At 41.4% G+C, this 27500-nt stretch overlaps 1 protein-coding gene across 1 annotated transcript in view; it reads left to right on the plus strand.

The window, feature by feature from the left end:
- Pde6 (phosphodiesterase 6) overlaps nucleotides 1-27500 on the plus strand; it is a 93276-nt gene that overhangs the window by 44692 nt on the left and 21084 nt on the right. The window contains exons 13-17 of the mRNA XM_070084386.1: nucleotides 1-67; nucleotides 8314-8440; nucleotides 12842-12947; nucleotides 14398-14541; nucleotides 16847-17026. The exon at nucleotides 1-67 is cut by the window's left edge and continues 36 nt beyond it. Of these exons, the coding sequence (XP_069940487.1) occupies nucleotides 1-67; nucleotides 8314-8440; nucleotides 12842-12947; nucleotides 14398-14541; nucleotides 16847-17026 (624 nt within the window). The remainder of the gene's footprint in view (nucleotides 68-8313; nucleotides 8441-12841; nucleotides 12948-14397; nucleotides 14542-16846; nucleotides 17027-27500) is intronic.

Raw genomic sequence — 27500 nt, forward strand, 5'->3', positions numbered from 1 at the left:
ACCTTTGAGGCCTTCGCTATCTTCTGTGGTCTGGGCATCCAGAACACTCAGGTCTACGAGAAGGCTTGTGAGTATGTGGCTTTAGAGCCGTGGGCTGCCGTCTTAGCTCCTGAAGCAACGATCGTTTACCCCCGGGTAGTCCGAGGGTGTGATCAGCGCTGCGCAATAACTCCGCGAGAAGCAGTCTTGAGCATCGCGAAATTGTGCCATTTCTTGTACGATTAAATAAGGTTCTTAATGACGATGACATTGCTAATGGCATTAGCGTAATTTTTGATGAAGTAATTAGCAAAGTGGAGCTGGGATGACGTTTCGGTCCGTCGAAGGGACCGAAATGTCTGTCGATCGGTATTGTGGATTTTGTTGTTGTTCTTGTTGCTGTCTCAAAAAAAAAAAATTTGGCCTAAAAAAAAAAATTATTTCGACTGTAAAACATTGTGACTACGAGAATGATCAGATTAAAAAATATATTCCTACTTCAAAATCCTGAAAAAGAAAGCAAAAAAAAAACAAAAATGGAGTAGAGAAGCCTGTTGGTTATGGAGCCTTGAACTTTATGTATGACCGAGCTTCATGTATGACCGAGCTTCATGAATGACCGAGCTTCATGTATGACCGAGCTTCATGTATGACCGAGCTTCATGTATGACCGAGCTTCATGTATGACCGAGCTTCATGTATGACCGAGCTTCATGTATGACCGAGCTTCATGTATGACCGAGCTTCATGTATGACCGAGCTTCATGTATGACCGAGCTTCATGTGTGACCGAGCTTCATGTATGACCGAGCTTCATGTATGACCGAGCTTCATGTATGACCGAGCTTCATGTATGACCGAGCTTCATGACCGAGCTTCATGTGACCGAGCTTCATGACCGAGCTTCATGTATGACCGAGCTTCATGTATGACCGAGCTTCATGTGTGACCGAGCTTCATGTATGACCGAGCTTCATGTATGACCGAGCTTCATGTATGACCGAGCTTCATGTATGACCGAGCTTCATGTATGACCGAGCTTCATGTATGACCGAGCTTCATGTATGACCGAGCTTCATGTGTGACCGAGCTTCATGTGTATGACCGAGCTTCATGACCGAGCTTCATGTATGACCGAGCTTCATGTATGACCGAGCTTCATGTATGACCGAGCTTCATGTATGACCGAGCTTCATGTATGACCGAGCTTCATGTATGACCGAGCTTCATGTATGACCGAGCTTCATGTATGACCGAGCTTCATGTATGACCGAGCTTCATGTATGACCGAGCTTCATGTATGACCGAGCTTCATGTATGACCGAGCTTCATGTATGACCGAGCTTCATGTATGACCGAGCTTCATGTATGACCGAGCTTCATGTATGACCGAGCTTCATGTATGACCGAGCTTCATGTATGACCGAGCTTCATGCATGACCGAGCTTCGTGTATGACCGAGCTTCATGTATGACCGAGCTTCATGTGTGACCGAGCTTCATGTATGACCGAGCTTCATGTATGACCGAGCTTCATGTATGACCGAGCTTCATGTATGACCGAGCTTCATGTATGACCGAGCTTCATGTGTGACCGAGCTTCATGTATGACCGAGCTTCATGTATGACCGAGCTTCGTGTATGACCGAGCTTCGTGTGTAGTGGGGGTTCGTAGGAGATATGAAGGTTGGAGATAAACACACTTATTGGATGGTAACACTTATATTAATAGAGTATGAAGGGGGAGAGCCCAAACTGCCTGTCCTGTCACCTGCTTGGATTACTGGGAACTGAGGCTGATGCAGCGCATCCCACGCACTCACGCGGGATCATGTGACGTCATACAAACTAGTCACTAGGCCTAGCAAGGGATCCTGTATGTAAAACATATGAATGGTACTAACTATGATACTCAGATAAGCTATACAACACATGTAGGGGATCAGCAACTATGCTGACAGCTCGGTTATGTTACATATGTCGTCTCAACATACAATACTATGCTATAGGCTGAACAGGCAGGTGGGTCTGGGCTGATTCTATACAATAGCAAAGACATATGTAACTTAGAACTGATGGATGGTATCGTAATGGGTGTTAACGTAATGAGTTTTAATGTAATGCATTACGAATTATAAGAACAAATCATGGTATAATAAAGGATGGAATTGATCGATCGATCTGTATTCATGCACTCTATGGATTCTGAGGAAGAATAAATATATTTACAAAGGTGAAAGTAATTAACAGCAAAGACAGATCTGGCACGCACAGATCATTACTGCTAAATTCTCAGAATTCGGAGGGAACGTGAACACAAAAAAAAAATTCTGAAAAACTGATCAGCTAATAACAAAACACACAGTGGACAACTTCAATCATCTTGAACATCTAATTATACAGAATATGTACATTTAAACCCAACTCTGCGAGGGTAAGATTTACATAGCAGAATGGTTATCATCTTTGGGATGATCGAATTCCTTTGTAATGGCTAACACATACCTTGACTGAGGGAGATCTGAACGAGTATCTACAAAAGATACTTGTGAGTTTCTTATTACTTGTCGTGTACGTAAAGAATAACGACATGATGACACTCTTCAGGTCACTTGTTCTATCTAGGCTGGAATATTGCTGCACTCTAACAGCACCTTTCAAGGCAGGTGAAATTGCCGACCTAGAAAATGTACAGAGAACTTTCACGGCGCGCATAACGGAGATAAAACACCTCAATTACTGGGAGCGCTTGAGGTTTCTAAACCTGTATTCCCTGGAACGCAGGAGGGAGAGATACATGATTATATACACCTGGAAAATCCTAGAGGGACTAGTACCGAACTTGCACACGAAAATCACTCACTACGAAAGCAAAAGACTTGGCAGACGATGCACCATCCCCCCAATGAAAAGCAGGGGTGTCACTAGCACGTTAAGAGACCATACAATAAGTGTCAGGGGCCCGAGACTGTTCAACTGCCTCCCAGCACACATAAGGGGGATTACCAACAGACCCCTGGCAGTCTTCAAGCTGGCACTGGACAAGCACCTAAAGTCAGTTCCTGATCAGCCGGGCTGTGGCTCGTACGTTGGTTTGCGTGCAGCCAGCAGCAACAGCCTGGTTGATCAGGCGCTGATCCACCAGGAGGCCTGGTCACAGACCGGGCCGCGGGGGCATTGACCCCCGAAACTCTCTCCAGGTAAACTCTCTCCAGGTAAACACTTGGGTTGATGATATGACTGAATATTAGAGGTAGAGGGTACAGAGTCAAGAGGATTGTCAGCGACTGTCACATTAGTCTGGGTAGCAATATCATCAACATCACATACTAACTTCACATGATCTAAATGTGATTCTTTGTAATTATACTTATTGCCATTGATATGTTCAACTACTCGATAAGGGCCAACAAACTTTTGATCAAGCTTAGGCATTGCGGATGTTTTGTTGAAATTAGTCAGCATTACTCTGGAACCCACTTTAACTTTTGTCGGTTTAGCACGGCTATTAGTTACTCTAGTAAATTCTGCTTTGATTTATGAAGTGTTTCACGGAATCTTCTAAAAACACTTTGAGCTATGCTGGTACTAGTTGCTATGAAATCATCAGGGTTATAATTGGGTTTCGGTGTGAAATATAACAACTCATAAGGCAAACGCTTGTCTACACGGTACAATGCATAATGTGGAGTGTCACCTATGGAAGTATTGTAAGCAGAATTTATGGCACATTGAACATCTGGAATAACTTCATCCCAAGTTTCACTATTGGGGTTGATAGTGGCTCTCAAGACAACAAGTACTTTCTTATTGGTTCGTTCTGCTAACCCATTGATGGCAGGATGATGAGGAACAATGGTGGATTTAGAGATCCTGTACAAGGTACACAAATTTTCAAGAATCTCATTAAAGAATTCACCACCATTATCTGTTACTAAGGACTTAGGGGTGGTATGACTGCAGATAATGCATTCTTTAAACGCTTTAGCTACTGTCTCGGCAGTCTTATCTGCAATAGGAACTAACTCACAATATCTAGTGAAATGGTCTACCATAACACACAGATGTTTGTTGCCTTGGAGGGAACATTTAAAATTGGTTAACAAATCTAGTGCAACTCTACTCTTTCCCACGGTTCACTAGTAGTTGAATACACCTGGATTGGATTAGGACCATTGACATTTCCTTTATGCTTCATACAGACACTACATTTCTTAACATACTCGGAAATGTCAGTTGCCATACGTGGCCAAAAGTATTTCATTCTGGCTTGTTTTACTGAACGATCCATACCAGGGTGTGCAACACCTGGTGCATCGTGAACTAGCTGTAGAGCTACATTCACTAGTGACTGTGGAATTACTAACTGGTATACTCTTCTACGTGGAGTACCCAACTCGTCTGTTCGATACAGTAATTCTTGACTCATGACAAAGTCACTAATGGGTGCTGGTGGCTTCACAGTCAGAATAAGATCTTCCTGGAGCAGGAATCGAATCACCAGAACACAAGGGATCGGTTCTTTCTTACTGGAGAAATTAACAAACTCGGAGTAGATGACTCTCCCCGGTTGAAAAAAGTAACGCTATAACACGCAATATGAGCAAGGGAGAACGGATCTAATAACTCTCACTGCAAGCACAGGGTAAAAGAAATGAACACAGTCAACAATACTGGTATTCAATCTGAGTCGCACACAGTGACACTAGGTATCAACTATAAAGATTCAACACTTACAAACGTTAACAACGTGAAGATTACTCGAGAACAACTTTTTACATTGCAAGGATTACTATCAACTAGGATGGGATCACCATTTGGAACACTAGGAACAACAACAGACACAGTAGTGAGTACACTAGCCGCAACAGAGACGTTTCTGCAACGGCTTGCGACATCAGCAAGAGATGACATTACTAGTTTCAAGTAATCGTTTTCTGACAAGGCGTCCCCTGTGGAGAAACTACTACTTGAACTAGCAGACATTGCAGGGATAGGCTGCAATATCATCAACAGATGGGAGTGACAGAGTTACTAGTGCCTGACCGCTAGGCTACGTTAATAAACAATGCACGGATCTATAGGGACTTAATCTGAACTTCACATTTCACAGCACTTTAACAAATCTCAGATACAAGCTGTGAGAACAAACACATTGCTCAAGGGCTAGGTATTGTCTTTCAGTCAGTAAGGGAATATTAGGACTGTTGACTGATTCATTTTGACTTTGACTGGCATGATACACTAAGTGAACATTCAAAAGTGACTGAGACATCTTCTCAGGGAACTTACTCAAGGATATAAAGGCAAGTAAAATAGAGAGAATGACACAATAAGCTTAAATGGGAAGAAAATGCTTAACTATTCTGCATAAGTCACACTGTAAGTAAGGAAAACTCACATAAAAATAATAAAATAACTCAACTGGATAAGCAACACTTTGAAAATCAAGAGAAATTGTACTTTACTCAAATCAAATTTACTCAAATTTACTTTAAATTGAATTAATGGCACAGTGAGTTGTCTTTACTCTCAATTCAACAAAGGAATTCAACAATAAATCATAAATGAAACAAAAATGATAAAATAGAATCAATAAATCTTGTGCAAAATTAAAACAAACTGGGAAAGCAATTCACTAAAAATAAAATAAAATGACACACAATAATAAAATATTATGCACAGAACAAGAAAAGTGAAACTGAAATAACAGAATATTGCCCTGAAATAAACTGTAGCAATATTGCAAATAAGAATTTTTAATCAAAGGACTGCACAACACAACACTACATAAAAATTTCTGAAAGAAAAATTTAATGGCAGCACAATGTTTACACAAGAATTATTGCAAAATGAGTCAATATTGCAATAATAAAAAAAAATTGCACACACAAGAAATGCAGTTTACAAAAACAATAAAAAAAATGATCAAGGAATGAACTGACTGAACACTTTAACTCTTAATTGCAGTTTAAGCAACACTTACTGAACAAGCAAAAGAATGATTTACTTTAAAAAGAGTGCAAAAATTGCACTAAGAGTGAATTTGTTCAATGAAATATGAAAAATAATAAAGGCAAAAATGCAAAACAAAGAGAGGTTAACACTTACAATAATGCAGGAACAAAACACATCAATATATGCACAATACTATGAGAATTTTCTTGCAATAAGACTTGGTGTATGAAAAACTGGAAAACAATTCTCTTGCTTCAAACAAAATAATGGCACTATTGTCTGTGGAGATAAGACAAATTAGACACTGGCTAAATGAAGGGAATTAACACAAGAATGTTCAACACACAGAAAAAAAAAATAGCAAATGAATGAATAAAAAAAATCAGCAAGTACACAAATGCTGGGAGAAAAAAAAAATAACTGAGACAACACTGAGTTGTGATGCAGAATATAAGGTAACAAGTTACTGAATTACTTCACTGCATAAATTACTAGACAAGGAACACAATACTGTGAACACAAGATAATTGTAAAGTGTAAACACAAGGTTATACTGCTTATATATTGCACACAACAAGGAAAAACATTAAAGTACTTACTTCACGTATATAAAAAAATGAACACAAAAAAAAACAGACATAAAAATAAAGCACGAAAATTAACACCGAAGAAAGAGAAAAAAAAAAATATTGCAAACAGGATATAATGAACACTGATCAAGAGTCACTGAAAAGAAATTTCACCCAGGAATCACTGCAAAATTGTCTCAACACTCACAAATGTCTCTATAAAAATATTATCACTGTAGTGACGTTGGTGGAGAATGAGTAGTTTGGGAGGTAAGGAAGGTTAGTTGTAGCTGCCACAGCACTCCATTACTCTCAAACATGTTGAATTTGCGCTTAAATCGACGATAGACTCACACAGGAGACTTTTACGTAGGCGCACAGGGATGAAGGAACACTCTTGTCTCTTGACCCACTATGTGGTCTGTAAAATATGGTGCTAGAACCCATGATAAGGGTACAAAAAAAAACAGTGGTGATGGTGGATGTGGTGAGTGAGGCAGCGCGGTGAGACACCACATGGTCACTGGGCCTATGGAATGAGCAGTGTAAGCCACTCTGGGGACACCCGCACTAGGCATGAAAATATTCTAAGCCAGGTGGCTTAAAAACCCACAAAATACCACAGCACCACAGGGATGATAAAGCACTCAGAATAGCTAGAACTGGAAGCACAAAGTGTTGGAGAAGACTACCCACGTGGCTTGCTTGAGTACTGGGTTAAGTAACCTGGGTTAGTTGCTGGCTGGCTTGGCTTAACCCTTCACACAGACTGGCTTGACAACTTGTAACGATGACCAGAGCAGGGGTGGAAAGCTGGTTTAGCAGGCAAGGCTGGAACGGTGTAGAGCTGGGCTGGACTTCCCCCCACAGACTGTCTTGGTGGCTTGGCTTACTTTGCAAATCCGGGTCAACCCCTCAGAAGTAATGCAAATAAGCAAATAAAACTAATACACAGAGACTGACCAGTAAGTAGGAAGCAATAGGCTGGTGAAAGCTTGCTCGGGGTAGCTGGCTTGGGACGTTGAGCATCACCCAACTCAGGAGGCCTAAAATGGCGGCTGACTCAGTAGAAATTTATCTCCAGAAATCGCCTTAATCGTCAGAATTATGGGTCCTCTGCTGACACCATTTGTAGTGGGGGTTCGTAGGAGATATGAAGGTTGGAGATAAACACACTTGTTGGATGGTAACACTTGTATTAACAGAGTATGAAGGGGGAGAGCCCAAACTGCCTGTCCTGTCACCTGCTTGGATTACTGAGAACTGAGGCTGATGCAGCGCGTCCCACGCACTCATGCGGGATCATGTGACGTCATACAAACTAGTCACTAGGCCTAGCAAGGGATCGTGTATGTAAAACATATAGATGGTACTAAATATGATACTCAGATAAGCTATACAACACATGTAGGGGACCAGCAACTATGCTGACACATGTATGACGGAGCTTCGTGTATGACCGAGCTTCGTGTATGACCGAGCTTCGTGTATGACTGAGCTTCGTGTATGATCGAGCTTCGTGTATGACTGAGCTTCGTGTATGACCGAGTTTGGTGTATTACCGAGTTTCATGTATGACTGAGTTTCATGTATAACCGAGCTTCATGTATAACCGAGCTTCATGTATGACCGAGCTTCGTGAATTACCGAGCTTCATGTATGACCAAACTTCGTGTATGACCGAGCTCCGTGTATGACTGAGCTTCGTATATGATCGAGCTTCGTGTATGACTGAAGTTCGTGTATGACCGAGGTTCGTGTATGACGGAGCTTCGTGTATGGCTGAGGTGTCGTGTGTTTATCTTCAGGTCGACTGATGGCACGGCAGCAGGTGGCCCTGGAGTGTCTCAGCTACCACGCCACGGCGTCTCAAGATGACACGGAACGTCTCAGAACCGCTGAGATACCCACCTCTCAGGACTTCGACCTTTACAAGTGAGAGTTAATAAAGACTTAACTTATAATGATATGTTAGATTTTTAGTTTATTATATTCATTCTGCACCCCATAAATAGTGTGGGCGGAAGGCAAAGGATTACAGAGGTACTTAATGGGTCCAGGGACTGGACCCCAGAGTTTTGATAGCTGAACTAGGTACAAATGTAATGAACTCACAAGTTACAAAGATAATGAATCATCTACAAGTCTTATACATAGTTACAATCATGAACAAAGTATAAAGTAATGAGCAGTTTACACGTCCACACTCGGTCTCAACTGCAATGAGCTATTAGTGCAAATATTAATTGGGACACACACACACACACACACACAAACACACACACACACACACACACACACACACACACACACACACACACACACACACACATACACATACACATACACACACACACACACACACACACACACACACACACACACACACTATGATGAAGGTAACGCTAGGTAGGTAAGGCCTTTCAGCGAGCTAAGGTAAAGGCAGGAACTCATAACATAACCTTGTCAGAACGATGGTGTTAGAGAGAGAGAGAGGGAGAGAGAGAGAATTTAACACTAAACAAATAATTCGATTTCTTAGAACATTCACCCATTCAGTATGTTTTACAAAGAATATTGGTTGTGGGTACAACCATCAAAAGGTCTGTTCCCTCTCGTGGCCTAGTGGCTAAAGTTCTCACTTCAAACGGCGAGAGTCCGGGTTCGATTCCCGGCGAGGGTAGAAACCTTGGACGTGTTTCCTTACACCGGTTGTTTATGTTGCCCCCATCATTAAAGTGGGTACCTGGGTGTTAGTCGACTGGTGTGGGTCGCATCCTGGGACAAAACTGACCTAATATGTTCGAAATGCTCTTCATAACAAGCGGCTTTTTAAATAGTAGTATGTCACTGATGTCAGCTAGACCTGTATACCTTGTACATGTACTTGTACAACATAAAGATATTATTATTATTATTATTATTATTATTATCATTATTATTATTATTATCATTATTTTACTCAGTCACAAATAGAACTTAAGGATTAACCTGTTATATATATATATATATATATATATATATATATATATATATATATATATATATATATATATATATATATATATATATATATATATATATATATATATATATATATGCAAGACAAGCAACGGGGGTGGAAATATTTGGCTCAAATACTTTTAAACTTCTCAGTGCATTTTCAGGAACTATGCAATGTTGCAAGATAGCAACTAAAGCAAGGGGAGTGTTCTCAGAGTAGTGTAGTGCAGGTGTGTCACCAGCCACAGCTTCTCTCAGTATGTGGTCAACGGTTGGTGCCAACCCATACCACCACCATCCCCCTACTCCCCATATGGGGTAGGAGGGTTTCTGAGATGTCAAGTATGAAATTAGAAGATGTAACAGCCAGCCCCGAGCTTTTTCTAGCCTCTTACAAAAGGTCATGTAATTTGAGAAAATATTTTTTTCACTGGATACTATATATATGGATTGCTATTATTCTGTATAGCCTTTTTAATTAATAAAAGAAAGGAATAGAATGTACTCTTTTCCCGTTTAAATGTCGCCTCTTGGATACTTGAAAGTTCTCAGGGTACTCAGAAGTATCTCTCCTATACATTCTTCTCAGTGTCGGTTAATATACCTAACTTAGGAAACTTCTATACCTTTCCGGTAATATTTCGATGGTCTAAATTTCTACTAATATCCTTTAATCCCTACTTATGTTATTCCGTAATCTTGTGTATCTGTCACTGTATGGTACACTAACAGCTAATCGCATTATATAAACATTCACAACTGACGTAGTATGAAGTTTTGGCGCTTAGACAACTGGTCGAGTGTTACCAATGCATCAAGTGACCACCTGGCATAATGAGCAATCCTGTGATTTTGTATAGCATTGTTGTTTAAGACTGTGTACAATAGACTCTACTAAATAGCTACCGAGCTTGTATAATCCATAATTTGAGTTAAATGCTGTATTCCTTTCATGTTTCAAGAGAGAAGATTTAATTATGTTTCTTTCCATGACAGAACTGTTTGTTACAATAATCTGGGCAGCATCCCACTCTGGTGGGTGACTACAGGAACTAAAGTGGTTAAAGATAGCATTCGACTCCTGCCCTGTCCTGGCTGAGTATTTATGTTGGGTTATTCTGGCTTCCAGAAATTTACCTCTTTGACCAATATATGAGAGAGGACACTGAGTACATGGAACCTTGTAAACCCCACCAACTTTGTTGGAGGGTGCGTTTTTAATCAGCCTTTGTTTCACAGTCCCTGTGTTTTTGAAAGCAGGGTTTATATTGAGCTTTTTAATGCCTCACATAGGCAAACCAGATTCTTATTGTATGGCAACACTAGTACATTTTTCCTGGCCATCACTTCCTTCATCCTCTAAGTACTCTGGACTGTAGATGCGCAAGGCTCTCAAGAACATTGTGAGGATCACACTCCTGACTCAATGGCTTAGTACCTTCCATTCCGTTCACCACAGAATATGAAATAAACAACACTTTGCCGTGCCCAGATGTTTTAATCCACCGTGTCAATAGAAAATTTAAATTCACAGTCTATAGGAAGTCCACCAGTGTGTCGTCATACATTCACTACTATTCCAATCACGAAACCAGGGTAAAGAGGAGTGTGTTCCTCACAATGTTCTTGAGAGCCTTGCGCATCTGCCGTCCAGAGTTCTTAGAGGACGAAACATCAAGATATTCAACATAACCACAAAACTGAGATATTCTATGGGTTTTGTCGAGAAGGCACTAATGTCAACAAGAAAGACTTTCTACAGGACTGAACCTAAGGAAGTGATGGCCAGGAAAAATGTACTAGTGTTGCCATACAATAAGAATCTGGTTTGCCTATGTGAAGCATTAAAAAGATCAATATAAACCTTGCTTTCAAAAACACAGGGACTGTGAAACAAAGGCTGATTAAAAACGCACCCTCCAACAAAGTTGGTGGGGTTTACAAGGTTCCGTGTACTCAGTGTCCTCTCTCATATATTGGTCAAACAGGTAAATTTCTGGAAAACAGAATAACCCAACATAAATACTCAGTCAGGACAGGAGTAGAATGCTATCTTTAACCACTTTAGTTCCTATAGTCACCCACCGGAGTGGGTGGAATGAAACATAATTGAATCTTCTCTCTTGAAACATGAAAGGATTACAGTATATAACTCAAATTATGGGTTGTACACAATCTTAAACAACAATGCTATACAAAATCACAGGATTGCTCATTATGCCAGATGGTCACTTGATGCATTGGTGACGCTTGACCAGCTGTCTAAGCGCCAAAATTTCATACTACGTCTGTTGTGAATGTTTATATAATGCGATTAGCTGTTAGTGTACCATACAGTGACAGATACACAAGATTACGGAATAACATAGGTAGGGATTAAAGGGTATTAGTAGAAATTTGGACCATAGAAATATCGGAAATGTATAGAAGATTCCCAAGTAAGGCATATTAACCGACACTGAGAAGGATATATAGGAGAGATACTTCTGAGTACCCTGAGAACTTTCAACTACCCTAGAAGAGACATTTAAATGGACAAAGAGCACATTCTATTCCTTTATTTTATTAATTAAAAGGGTTGCACAGAATAATAGCAATCGATATATATAGTATACAATGAGAACAGCATTTTCTCTAATCACATGATCTTTTATAAGCGGCTAGAAAAAGCTTGGGGCTGACTATTATATCATCTAATTTCATACTTGACATCTCAGAAACCCTCCTACCTCATATGGGGAGTAGGAGGATGGTGGTGGTGTGGGTTGACACCAACCTTTGACCACATTCGGAGAGAAGCTGTGGCTGGTGACACACCCACACTACTCTACTCTGAGAACACTCCCCTTGCTTTAGTTGCTGTCTTGCAACATTGCACAGATCCTGATTACGCGCTGAGAAGTGTGAACGTACTTGACCTAAAGATTTCCACCCCCTGTGGTTTGTCTGGCATGGCTGAGATCGCCTATCTGCGACTGATTGCATATATACATACATACATATATATATATATATATATATATATATATATATATATATATATATATATATATATATATATATATATATATATATATATATATATATATATATATATATATATATATATATATATATATATCATATACTTAAGATATGCCTTTTCTTCATTTCAGTTTTCTTACCTCCTCCTATAAGTATCTTAACTCTTATTCTACTTCATCACAGTTTCTCTCTTGCTCCCGCTATTTTTCCTCTCCATTACCTTCTCTTCCTTACCTCTTCTTTCTTTCTCTCTCTCTCACCCCTCACCTTCTCCTGCTTCATCCCCCTACTTTATCTCTCTCCTCACAGCTTCGACTTCTGTGACTGCGTCTTGACGGACGAAGAGACGTGTAAGAGCGTCGTCAGAATGTTTATGGATCTGGATCTCCTCAGCTGCTTCCACATCCCCTACGAGGTCAGTCCCATCCAGTGCGAGGTCAGTCCCATCCAGTACGAGGTCAGTCTCATTCAGTACGAGGTCAGTCTCATTCAGTACGAGGTCAGTCCCTTCCAGTACGAGGTCAGTCTCATTCAGTACGAGGTCAGTCCCATCCAGTACAAGGTCACTCCCATGTAATACGAGGTCACTTCCATCTAGTACGAGGTCAGTCACATCCAATACGAGGTCACTCCCATCTAGTACGAGGTCAGTCACATCCAATACGAGGTCACTCCCATCTAGTACGAGGTCAGTCACATCCAATACGAGGTCAGTCCCATCCAGTTCGAGGTCACTCCCATCCAATACGAGGTCAGACCCATCTAGTACGCGGTCACTCCCATCCAGTACGAGGTCACTCCCATCCAGTACGAGGTCAGTCTCATTCAGTACGAGGTCAGTCTCATTCAGTACGAGGTCAGTCCCATCCAGTACAAGGTCACTCCCATTTAATACGAGGTCACTCCCATCTAGTACGAGGTCAGTCACATCCAATACGAGGTCACTCCCATCTAGTACGAGGCCAGTTACATCCAATACGAGGTCACTCCCATCTAGTAAGAGGTCAGTCACATCCAATACGAGTCATTCCCATCCTGTACGAAGTCACTCCCATCCAATACAAAGTCAGTTCCATCTAGTACAAGGTTAGTCCCATCAAACATGAGGTCAGTCCCATCCTGTACGAGGTTAGCCCCCTCCAATACGGTGTCACTCCCACACCCAAATCTTCATCGCCCAGACACCTCGTAAAAATGTTAGGACTGGTTCCTCAGAGATTTGATCAATGCTTCAGAAAAGAAAATGTGGAACTTAGTCACTCCAAGAGCAGAGACGGCGGTCCCATGACCGAAACGGCGGTCCCAGGACCGAAACGCATCCACTATAGGAGTCCTAACTGCGTCCTATTTCTTGCGTGAGTCACCGTATACTCCCATGTAAGATTAGTCATACTTATGTAGTATGACGTGTGTACATGACGGTGTGTGTGTGTGTGTGTGTGTGTTTGTGTGTGTGTGTGTGTGTGTGTGTGTGTGTGTGTGTGTGTGTGTGTGTGTGTGTGTGTGTGTGTGTGTGTGTGTGTGTGTGTGTGTGTGTGTGTGTGTGTGTGTGTGTGTGTGTGTGTGTGTGTGTGTGTGTGTGTGTGTGTGTGTGTGTGTGTGTGTGTGTGTGTGTGTGTGTGTGTATGTGTGTATTTACAGAGGCCATGTGTATTAACACGTGCTTTATGTGTGTTCTCAGATGTGAACACACAAAAAACACGTGTTTATTTGTGTATTTAGGTGTTGTGAATGTGTTTAACAGATATTATGAGCGCGTTTACAGGTGTTGCGTACGTATTTACAGATGTGCGTATTTCCAGGTGTTGTGTGCGCATTTACAGGTGTTGTGTGCGTATTTACAGGTGTTGTGTGCGTATTTGCAGGTGTTGTGTCGGTGGTTGCTGAGTGTAAAGAAGAATTATCGACCAGTGAAGTACCACAACTGGAGACACGCAGTCACGGTCGCTCAGACTATGTTTGCCTTACTTAAGACTGGCAAGATGGAACAGTTCATGACTGACCTGGAGGTAGAGTGGACTCTCTCTTTCTCTCTCTCTCTCTCTCTCTCTCTCTCTCTCTCTCACACTCTCTCTCACACTCCCTCTCTCTCTCTCTCTCTCTCTCTCTCTCTCTCTCTCTCTCTCTCTCTCTCTCTCTCTCTCTCTCTCTCTCTCTCTCTCTCTCTCTCTCTCTCTCTCTCTCTCTCTCTCTCTACTGTTCTGCACTTACCTGTTTTCCTGTGTCCTCTTATTTGCTTTTCTGTTTTCTTCCACTTATCTGTTATTTTTTCTGCTTCTGTTTTTTTCCTACCCATCTGATTTTTTTGTTTCCGTCTACTTATTTGTCTTTTCTGTTGTCTTCTGTTTGACTGTTTCTGTTGTCTTCTGTTTGACTGTTTCTGTTTATGTGTTGATACAGAGGTACACTGAGGGTTCTCAGTGCAAGACAGTCATTATGTCTCATTAGAATTTATCGCTTTGAATTTAGAGCTTTGAATTTTGATCTTTGAATTTAGATCTTTGAATTTAGATCTTTCAATTTAGATCTTTGAATTTAGATCTTTGAATTTAGATCTTTCAATTTAGATCTTTTAATTTTGATCTTTCAATTTAGATCTTTGAATTTAGATCTTTGAATTTAGATCTTTCAATTTTGATCTTTGAATTTAGATCTTTGAATTTAGACCTTTGAATTTAGATCTTTGAATTTAGATCTTTGAATTTAGATCTTTGAATTTAGATCTTTGAATTTAGATCTTTGAATTTAGATCTTTGAATTTAGATCTTTGAATTTAGATCTTTGAATTTAGATCTTTGAATTTAGATCTTTGAATTTAGATCTTTGAATTTAGATCTTTCAATTTTGATCTTTGAATTTAGATCTTTGAATTTAGATCTTTCAATTTTGATCTTTGAATTTAGACCTTTGACTTTAGATCTTTGAATTTAGATCTTCTTTGAATTTAGAACTTTCAATTTTGATCTTTGAATTTAGATCTTTGAATTTTGATCTTTGAATTTAGATCTTTGAATTTAGACCTTTGAATTTAGATCTTTGAATTTAGATCTTTGAATTTAGATCTTTGAATTTAGATCTTTGAATTTACACCTTTGAATTTAGATCTTTGAATTTACACCTTTGAATTTAGATCTTTGAATTTAGATCTTTGAATTTAGATCTTTGAATTTAGACCTTTGAATTTAAATCTTTGAATTTAAATCTTTGAATTTAGATCTTTGAATTTAGATCTTTGAATTTAAATCTTTGAATTTAGATCTTTGAATTTAGATCTTTGAATTTAGATCTTTGAATTTAGATCTTTGAATTTAGATCTTTGAATTTAAATCTTTGAATTTAGATCTTTGAATTTAGACCTTTGAATTTAAATCTTTGAATTTAAATCTTTGAATTTAGATCTTTGAATTTAAATCTTTGAATTTAGATCTTTGAATTTAGATCTTTGAATTTAGATCTTTGAATTTAGATCTTTGAATTTAGATCTTTGAATTTAGACCTTTGAATTTAGATCTTTGAATTTAGACCTTTGAATTTAGATCTTTGAATTTAAATCTTTGAATTTAGATAAGTGAAATTAGATCTTTGAATTTAGACCTTTGAATTTAGATCTTTGAATTTAGACCTTTGAATTTAGATAAGTGAAATTAGATCTTTGAATTTATATTTATATTTCAATTACGTTGAAACTTCATAAAAAAAATATTTTTTTAAATCGCTTACCAGGTGAGAGCTCTTAATCCGAAGATTTGGAGCTTACTCATCTCTTCCTCGAATCAAATCTGACCATCCCAGGCCATATTTGATCCGACGTGATCAGATTTGATCCAGGCACCACCCTCATTAGCATTAGTTCATGCGGGGAAGCGGTAAACCCGTAGGGGAGTCATGCAGCCATCCGCTTCTATTCGAGGAAAGGGAGGGTAGGTCCCATCCCTTGGATTAAGAGCCTCTCGCCGATCTCAAGAGGTTTTTCTCTCATCCGGAAGTGGTTAATACTGTAACATTCTTCAGTTGGTACACTAATTACTAAATACAGGGGGTCCTGCTATAGTGTGGGGCCCTCCCCTATAGTGTGGGGGCCCCTGCTATAGTGTGGGGGCCCCCGCAATACATTGTGGGGTCACTGTGTTGGGGGCTCGCTGCACTATGAGGGGGGGCCCCATACAGGGGGCCCTGCTATAGTATGGGGGCCCGCTGCACTGTGAGGGATAGCCCCTGTAAGCTGCATGCCTCAACTGCCCTTCAAGTCAATACTTACTGACGATGTTCAATAACATTTCTCCATGTGTGTGTGTGTGGCACTACGTGGCACAGATGCTGGGGTTGCTGGTAGCCTGCCTGTGCCACGACCTGGATCACAGAGGCACCAACAACAGCTTCCAGACCAAGACTGACAGTCCTCTGGCAATCCTGTACTCCACCTCCACCATGGAACACCACCACTTCGACCAGTGTGTTATGATTCTCTCGCAAGACTCCAACAACATCTTCCAGGTGTGTAGGAGGGAGAGAGGGAGTGTGGGAGGGAGAGAGGGAGTGTGGGAGAGAGAGAAAAAAAATAATGTATGAGGGATGGAGAGTTGAATACGTTTAGGATGGACTTAAACACATCCAGTACAGAGTTGAATACGTTTAGAGTATATTTTAATGCGATCTGGACCGAGTTAAACGTCCAAGATTCATCTGAATACGTCCAAGACGGACCTGAACACGTCCAGAACGAACCTGAACACGTCCAAGACGGACCTGAAAACACGTCCAATACGGAGAAAAACCTCGTTTTTATCTTTTTTTGTTTACAGGATTATTGCAAGTTTTCGAAATATATCTCCACAAGTGACGGAACAATACCAAAAGTTTTGCCAAAAGCAACACCGACACTTTTTTCAGCATTTTTTTTTTTAATTACGATATAATGTATAAGGGACTGGTTATTGCACAATGGCTTTTAAACAACACAGAAAGGTTAAATCCCAGTTTTATAAAGTTTTTCTTCTTCTCTTTTTTAGTAAATGTCTACAAGAGAAGGGGTTACTAGCCCATTGCTCCCGGCATTTTAGTCGCCTCATACGACACGCATGGCTTACGGAGGAAAGATTCTTTTCCACTTCCCCATGGACAATAGAAGAAATAAAGAAGAACAAGAGCTATTTAGAAAAAGGAGAAAAACCTAGATGTATGTATATATATATGCATGTGCGTGTCTGTGAAGTGTGACCAAAGTGTAAGTAGGAGTAGCAAGATATCCCTGTTATCTAGCGTGTTTATGAGACAGAAAAAGAAACCAGCAATCCTACCATCATGCAAAACAGTTACAGGTTTCTGTTTCACAGTCATCTGGCAGGACGGTAGTACTTCCCAGGGTGGTTGCTGTCCACCAACCTACTACCTAGGTTGGTGTGCGAGGGGCTTGGACTTCCAGCAGGCATGCATGAGCGTGTTTGATAGGAGTGAATGGAGACAAATGGTTTTTAATACTTGACGTGCTGTTGGAGTGTGAGCAAAGTAACATTTATGAAGGGGTTCAGGGAAACCGGCAGGTCGGACTTGAGTCCTGGAGATGGGAAGTACAGTGCCTGCACTCTGAAGGAGGGGTGTTAATGTTGCAGTTTAAAAACTGTAGTGTAAAGCACCCTTCTGGCAAGACAGTGATGGAGTGAATGATGGTGAAAGTTTTTCTTTTTCGGGCCACCCTGCCTTGGTGGGAATAGGCCAGTGTGATAATAATAAAAATAAGAAAGGTTAAATATTAAATAACTTAATTTATTTGAGATGTCATAAGCATTGTTGGTTAATAATAAGTCACCCCCTCAGACTTGAAAACGGACCCCCCCCCCAAAAAAAAAATGAAATTTCTGAATATCTGTGCACATATATTAATCTGACGAGGGAATCATCGATCACCGAGGAAGTCATCGAGATAATCATCGAGGAAATCATCGAGATAATCATCGAGGAAATCATCGAGATAATCATCGAGGAAATCATCGAGATAATCATCGAGGAAGTCATCGATCACGAAAATGGATGTTTGGATAATTTCCAGTGACATTAAATGTGGAACTTTAACATCCGAGACTCTCAAGTTATTCTTCATTTACACCTTTATAATATATATATATATATATATATATATATATATATATATATATATATATATATATATATATATATATATATATATATATATATATATATATATATATATATATAATAAAAAACGTACGTTATTACAATAGCTGGAAAATGAAAATAAAAAAAGAGAGTAAAAATTGAGCAAAAACTTTCGTACGTTATTAAAGTGAATTAACTCAGGTAGTTACATGATGTATAGCCCTTGTGGTTTAGCGCTTCTTTTTGTTTATAATAATCACGCAGTTATATGCTGTAGCATTAAAGTTGTTGTTTGCTGTTTTTAATACCGAAAAAAATTCTTTGAACAAATGAAACAAAAGAAACTTAGGTTTTTCTAATACCTGAAATTAAAAATAGACAGAATACGTGTATGACTCTGGTAGCCGAAATTAAAAAAAAATAAAAATATATATATATATATATATATATATATATATATATATATATATATATATATATATATATATATATATATATATATATATCGCGGTGAAATTGAGGAACATGAATGTATCTCCAGGTCAAGAAGTTGATGAGTTGCTGTGAGGAAGATTGATGTTCCCTTCATTGATGAACAATCTCTCCCTCGCTGTTATGAAAGTGTCAACTAAGATATTACCTGGCTAGTGTTACCAGAGTGAAGACTCATCACGATGAGTGAGGCAGAGTGAAGACTCATCACGATGAGTGAGGCAGAGTGAAGACTCATCACGATGAGTGAGGCAGAGTGAAGACTCATCACGATGAGTGAGGCAGAGTGAAGACTCATCACGATGAGTGAGGCAGAGTGAAGATTACCTGGCTAGTGTTACCAGAGTGAAGACTCATCACGATGAGTGAGGCAGAGTGAAGACTCATCACGATGAGTGAGGCAGAGTGAAGACTCATCACGATGAGTGAGGCAGAGTGAACACTCATCACGATGAGTGAGGCAGAGTGAAGACTCATCACGATGAGTGAGGCAGAGTGAACACTCATCACGATGAGTGAGGCAGAGTGAAGACTCATCACGATGAGTGAGGCAGAGTGAAGACTCATCACGATGAGTGAGGCAGAGTGAAGACTCATCACGATGAGTGACGATCACGATGAGTGAGGCAGAGTGAAGACTCATCACGATGAGGCAGAGTGAATACTCATCACGATGAGACAGAGTGAAGACTCATCACGATGAGTGAGGCAGAGTGAAGCAGAGTGAAGACAGAGTGAAGACTCATCACACGAGTGAAGACTCATCAGTGAGGCAGAGTGAAGACTCATCACGATGAGTGAGGCAGAGTGAACACTCATCACGATGAGTGAGGCAGAGTGAAGACTCATCACGATGAGGCAGAGTGAAGACTCATCACGATGAGTGAGGCAGAGTGAAGACTCATCACGATGAGTGAGGCAGAGTGAAGACTCATCACGATGAGTGAGACAGAGTGAAGACTCATCACGATGAGTGAGGCAGAGTGAAGACTCATCACGATGAGTGAGACAGAGTGAAGACTCATCACGATGAGTGAGGCAGAGTGAAGACTCATCACGATGAGTGAGGCAGAGTGAAGACTCATCACGATGAGTGAGGCAGAGTGAAGACTCATCACGATGAGTGAGGCAGAGTGAAGACTCATCACGATGAGTGAGGCAGAGTGAAGACTCATCACGATGAGTGAGGCAGAGTGAAGACTCATCACGATGAGTGAGGCAGAGTGAAGACTCATCACGATGAGTGAGGCAGAGTGACCCAGTCTTAGTTACTCGTCTATAATTTTTCATTCATGTAAATGTATATTAGAAGACGAATCAATTTTATCTGTAATTGATATATTCCTATAAATTAATAATACAAAAATAATACATTGTACTATTCTTGAACACATTTTTATTATTAATATACTTTAAAAGTATCGGCTGGTATCGGCAACTTTTACACCGATGTTGATACCTTAAAAAAATAGCCAATACCGATACATTGACACCTCTCCCATGGTTGCTCACTTGTGGTCTGTATTTTTTTTATTTTTATTTAAAACATAGAACAAATACAAGAATGTATAAGAGTATAATAAAATTAACAACTATACTGGATATTACCAAAACCTCTATTATACAATCCCAGTACAGAAAACAAACACTACAGATAATGGCCATATTACAACCATATACACAACCCACAATATATACTACAAACCCCACCTTTTACAATAATTATTATTGCCAGTGCAGACACACAGCTGACACTTCTCCCCCCCCCTAAAATGTTTACATTCACCGTTCTAAGAAACATACGTTAATTATCCTAACATTTAGGATCTGTCCTGACCTCATCAAAACTTAATGATTATTTATCAAAAGTTGGTGATGCATGAACAACAAAACACAATAACATAAAATTACAGACTAAAACAGATATGAACATTACAATCCTATACACATACACCTTTATAAGCAGAAGAAAATACACCAACAATATATAATATCAATAGTAATGTAACAAATGAAAACCAAAATGTTTATAACATTGCATAACGTGAAGTTCACGCTTAAAATGCAAGAAAATACACCACATGCAACATTATCAGCAAAATACTAGGATATGAAAATATTTCAAAAGAATCCAAGACTATGACATGAATAAGTTATCCAAAAAGTTCATCTTGATTGTAGTAAGATAACAACACCATACCAAACACCTTATTAACATCTAACACACCACATACAAACATACCAAAACTTAACACACATTTCACGAGGCTAGACTTTCGCCGCGCCTTCTATCACGTGCCTAACCAGTATTACATACAAATAAATATACAATGAATATTAATTTGGGTTACTAATCCCTATACATACATGAGTACATAATAAGTAATTAATCAAAACTGATGCAGGAACACGTTACAAAAATTGCAAAAACCTCAGTGCTTCTAGGATCGTAGTGAAAGGAATACCTTCTCTAGAAAAGTTAAAATTCACTTGCAAGACGAGTACAAGCAGAAGATAATTCACAACCAAAGAAAATATTCATGTTATAAATTTTACATGTTATACATTAATAAAAGTTATATATTTAAACTGTCATTTATACCTTCCTCAACAAGGGAACGAAACAAAATAGATCTTTCACACCATCACATCCAGTTCCACACGTGTACCTCCAGTCACACCCATCCACCCGTCACTTCACCCCCAAGGAGGACAGCCCGTTGAAAACCCCGACTCTCCCCCCCCCCCTTTACCAACATACTCACCCCGGCAGTTAAAACCCGTTATAACGCCAATAAATTCCCAATTGTTAGTCCTCTATAACCTTCAGAAAAAACCTCATCCCACCGTTTCCCATATATGTCTCTATTGCGACACAAAGTTCGATGAAACGTCGCCGCCAAAATCCTTCTCAGCACATCCCCACCCTCCTTCCCCCTCATACCCCACAAAACATATATGTAGTCCACAATTATATATGCTAAACCCCTTGCCACACCCTCATCCATCCCACTCATATCAAGACTCAACGCTAGCAATACCGACACACTATGACCCCCCACCATTGCCACTACCCTACTCATCCATACCCTGATGCACTCCAAACCTTCACAAAAATAGAGAACATGAAATGCAGTCTCTTCCCCACTGCTTCTGCTACAACCCCCAATCCTCGATGACTCTCCTATCTCCGAGCATCGCTCCAGATGGCAAAATACCATGTAGGAAACGATACATAACCTCACGCGCCCAAGGTCGTATCCTTAATTTACTAAATCTTTGCCATATTGCGCCACTACACGTCCCTCTAACAATTTACACAAAGTTCCCACCTTTACTTTTCCCGGTTCCCTGGCTAACACTAAGGCATGTAACACTTTTTCACATTCCTTCATTTCCACTCCTCCATACCATTTCCATAGGTGATCATGTACCTTATCTAGCTGCCCCCCCCTTCCATCCACCTGCACGCATCACTTCCCTCTTAATGAACACACATTTCACACCCTTTCTCAAGTCCAGCAAACCCAACCCTCCCTTACATACCGGCAATGTCACTACCTCCCTTTGCAACCAGTTGCACCCTGAACCCCACAAGCATTTGAACATGATTCTAAGAATACTCGTGATCGCCGTTCCTGTTAACGGCAACACTGCCGAAATAAACCAGACTTTACTATATAGTAATACATTGATGACAATTGCACGCTGCCTAAGGGTTAAATGGTGAGGTCGCAGCATTCCCAAACGTCGCTGCACCTGTTCCACCATCTTATTCGAATTGTTGACCCTTGCAGCACTCAGGTCAGCCTCATATATGACACCACAGATTTTCAGACTCCCAGTCTGACACTGCACGACATCACAACCCCATTCTAATCTCTCTGCCAATTCTCCCAGCCTCATTATTATTGACTTCTCCAGATTTACCTTCACGCTAGTAGCTCTCCCAAACATGTGTACAACTTCCCCCAAAAGTCCTAACCGTGTCTCTTCACTCACCAGAATAGTAGTATCATCAACATAGCCCACCAAACCAGGCCAAGGCTTCTGCTCACCATCATCCCCCCCAGTCCTTAGAGTCTTAGACGATCCTCCACCATCCTATAAAAAGGATCCTGAACACATGCAAACAATGGTTGTGATAATGGACATCCCTGCTGAAGACCCCGCTCCATGTTGACTCCTTCCCCCACACACCCATTGATTTGCACCCTTACCTTCGCTCCTGAGTACAACGTATCCACCCACTCCACTATTTCTTCACCAAACCCCTGTCTGAGGAGAATATCCCTCAAAGCCCTTCTTTCCACCCTGTCATAAGCCCCTTGCCAATCCAATGCCAACAACGCCCCTCTTCCCCTTTCCATGTCCTCCAGGAACCCCTTTATGATCCCGTGGCCCTCGACCATTGACCTACCTGGCAACCCAAACTGAGACTCAAACACAACCCTCCCCACAACACATTTAAGCCTATTCCCAAGAATTTTCGCAAACAGTTTACAATCAGCACAAAGCAACGAAATGGCTCGGTAATCCCAAAGGGTACTCTGCTTTTTACCCTTTGGGACCAACACCACCACCGCCGTTGCCTGCGATTTTCCCATCTTACCTCCATCTTTCATGGCATTCATTAACCTTACTAGGAAACCCCTTAGCAGACCCCAGTGTTGTACATAAAATTCGCTTGGTAAACCATCTATCCTGGGTGCCTTTCCCTTCCTCATGTCCATAAGGGGTCTCCATATTTCCTCCTCCTCAATGACCCCACCCAGTGCCTCCTGATCACTCCTCCCCAGTTTGCACGGCACAAACTCACATACCTGCCCAAGAACCTCACCATCCACCCCACTACTTTTCTCGTATTCCTCAAACCATCTATCAGCATACGCACTCATCCCTGTTGTTTCCCATAATACCTGACCCTCTCTAAAAACCCCCACCGAAGAAATGACTTGCAATCCCGGTATTGTAGTCGTTTGCTGTCTTACCTTCTGTCCTCACAGCACACATGCCGATGGCTTGTCGCCCCAGAGTACTTCGTCCAACCCTGCTTGTACCCGTACCACTGCAAAACGCTCTTCTTGCAAAGTCCTTATCCTGTCCTTCAAAATTTGTATATCCTCAACTGGGTAAACCCCGGCCACCGCCCCCCCCCCCCGCGTAGCAATCCCGTAATCTAGATTCAAAATAATTTGACAAACCATACCGCAATTGATTAATCCATTTGCCCTCCCTCACATAGAATTGACGTATTTTTACCTTAGCTACACTATCCCACCATCCAACCACATCCTCCTCAGTCCGTCGCTCTGCACAGAGCTGTTCCCAAAATACTTCAAAACCTTCCACTCCCTCCTCATCCCCCAAAACCATCATATTCAGTTTCCAATAGCTCCCCATCCTACTAGCCAAAGCTTCCCACCCCACCTCCACTGTTACCACCCTATGATCGGATGATACCATCTCAATAGTATTAAAAGACTCTACCAAAACCCTCTGAGATAAATATATCCTGTCCAAACGAGCGGCGTATCCCTGCCTTATAAAAGTATGTTCCACCTCCCACAAACCTCCCCGAAAAGCATCACGTAACTGAAGATCTCTAAGCAGACCCCCTAAGACTGAGGAAAAATATCCCACTCCTCTGGGTTCCACATCTGCCCTCTTAAGTACACAATTTCAATCCCCCCCCACAATCGCCACAGATAGTAACGTGCGTAGGAAGTACACAAGTTCCTCCCACACAAAATCCGTCTTCACTTTAACGTCACTTTCTGCTGGGGCATACACACACAAACACCACTCTCTCCCCCATCCACCATCCTTCCACACGTAATACTCTCCCCCTCCCCCCCTCTTTCCTGTGCAATACAAATGGGCTCGCCTCCCTGATCAACACACCCACTCCTCCTTTTAAACGCTCAGATGGCAACACATAAGCCTGGAACCCAGGCACCACTAATTCACGACCAAGTTTAAAATTATGTTCCTGTACAAAAGCCACGTCAACATTGTATCTATTCAAAAACATCCGGAAGCACTCACGTTTTACACCGTTACACAGACCATTAATATTTATAGTTACACACCTGAGGCCGGTTTAAGGTTTCCCTCCCCGCCTCATTTCAAGACTCTTCCATTTCTTACCATTCCCCTGGGCAGTGCCTTTGCCACATACTCCACCCTCTTTCCCAACCATCACCCCCCTTTCTGTTGTGGCCCTCTCTTAGAGTCACTCTGGGTACCATAACCCCATGCCTTTTTCCCAGGCCTTTGCGCCGGTGTCAGAACATCGTCTGAATCTGATGCCGCTGCCCTTTTCCTCGTTGCTCCCGCGTTGTCTCCATATCTGTATCCTGGGAGTCCTCACAATGGACTTTCACCTCTACCTCCCTGAAGTCGCCTCCATGTCCCTCCATGTCACTTGCACTGTCCACCACAGGTGTCACCTGGTCCTCCCTCCTCCCGCACACACCTCCTTCCGCCAGGATCCTAGGTTCCTGCTCACTGCGACTCTCCACCTCCGTAGACTGTAACATAGCCTGTAACACCGTCTCCAACTCCTCCTCAATAGCTTTCACTTCTGTGCCCACTCGCACCTCCTCACTCGACAACTGTACTGTCAATGGACTGGGTGATTCATGAATCACCACGTCCCCTTCAGATTCCACAGGAGAAGCCACCACCTCTTCACTCCTCATGCGACCATGCCCTCCTCCTCGCCTTCGTTCTTCCTCAGGCATCGATGTCTCATGCGCCGGTGCTCTGCCTCTTGCCGGCCCAGGAGCCATATTCCGCTTGCCACAATCCGCCGCCATATGGTCATATTCGCCACACAGTCGGCACATATGCCTCTGCCCAGCATACGCCACCATTACCTGGGTTTTAAACTCCTCGAGATATACATACGAGGGTATAGGATGTAGCAGCGTCATCTTGAGATTGAAAGTACCTCCAGGAAATCCAGCATACGCTTCTTTTACCCATTTTCCAGGTTGGGCTAGATGTACAGTCCCATATCTTTCAAAAACACTTCTGATATCTACTTCATCAGCCTCAAAAGGCACGTTGCAGAGCTTGACCCACAAATAATGTCTTGATACATCCGTCAACCTTACCCTTACTGCCGGTGTTACATTAATGCTGACATCTTGATAACGATCCACCAATGCCTCATACACTTGAGCTGTTAGCACTTTCACGAAGATTCTATAACACCATTTAGTGCTAATCCATATAAATCCTCGTCTCTGATGCCGTATGTTTCTCTTATAATTTTGGGCAATAGTACCTCGACTGATGTAGGCGTTAAAGCCCCACTAATGAGTTCAATGCCCACAGTATTCACTCTCCAGCGCACACCTAGCGCCATATTGTTTTCCGAATAGCTCGTCTGGGTAAACAGTAGAGGGGTGCAAAGCACTACCGCACTCTACCTCATCCAGGCAGCGAATGTGTGGTCTGTATTTAGTCTGTCAGCGGAGGATGTATTCACTCGTGTGTGTGTACTCACCTATTTGTACTCACCTATTTGTGGTTGCAGGGGTCGAGTCTTAGCTCCTGGCCCCGCCTCTTCACCGGTTGCTACTGGGCCCTCTCTCTCCCCGCTCCATGAGCTTTATCAAACCTCGTCTTAAAACTGTGTATGGTTCCTGCCTCCACTACGTCATTTTCTAGGCTATTCCACTGCCTTACAACTCTATGACTGAAGAAATACTTCCTACTATCTCTCTGACTCATTTGTGTCTTCAACTTCCAATTGTGGCCTCTTGTTTCTGTGTCCCCTCCCTGGAACATCCTGTCTTTGTCCACCTTGTCTATTCCACGCAGTATTTTATATGTCGTTATCATGTCTCCCCTGACCCTCCTGTCCTCCAGTGTCGTCAGGCCGATTTCCCTTAATCTTTCTTCATAGGACATTCCCCTTAGCTCTGGAACTAACCTTGTCGCAAACCTTTGTACTTTCTCTAGTTTCTTGACGTGCTTTATCAAGTGCGGGTTCCAAACAGGTGCTGCATACTCCAGTATGGGCCTGACATACACGGTGTACAGTGTCTTGAATGATTCCTTACTAAGGTATCGGAATGCTGTTCTCAGGTTTGCCAGGCGCCCATATGCTGCAGCAGTTATCTCATTGATGTGTGCTTCCGGAGACATGCTCGGTGTTATACTCACCCCAAGATCTTTCTCCTTGAGTGAGGTTTGCAGTCTTTGGCCACCTAGCCTATACTCTGTCTGTGGTCTTCTGTGCCCTTCCCCTATCTTCATGACTTTGCATTTGGCAGGATTAAATTCGAGAAGCCATTTACTGGACCAGGTGTCCAGTCTGTCCAGGTCTCTTTGAAGTCCTGCCTGGTCC

This window comes from Cherax quadricarinatus, chromosome 13, assembly GCF_038502225.1.
Source record: "Cherax quadricarinatus isolate ZL_2023a chromosome 13, ASM3850222v1, whole genome shotgun sequence".
Taxonomy (NCBI): Eukaryota; Metazoa; Arthropoda; class Malacostraca; order Decapoda; family Parastacidae; genus Cherax; species Cherax quadricarinatus.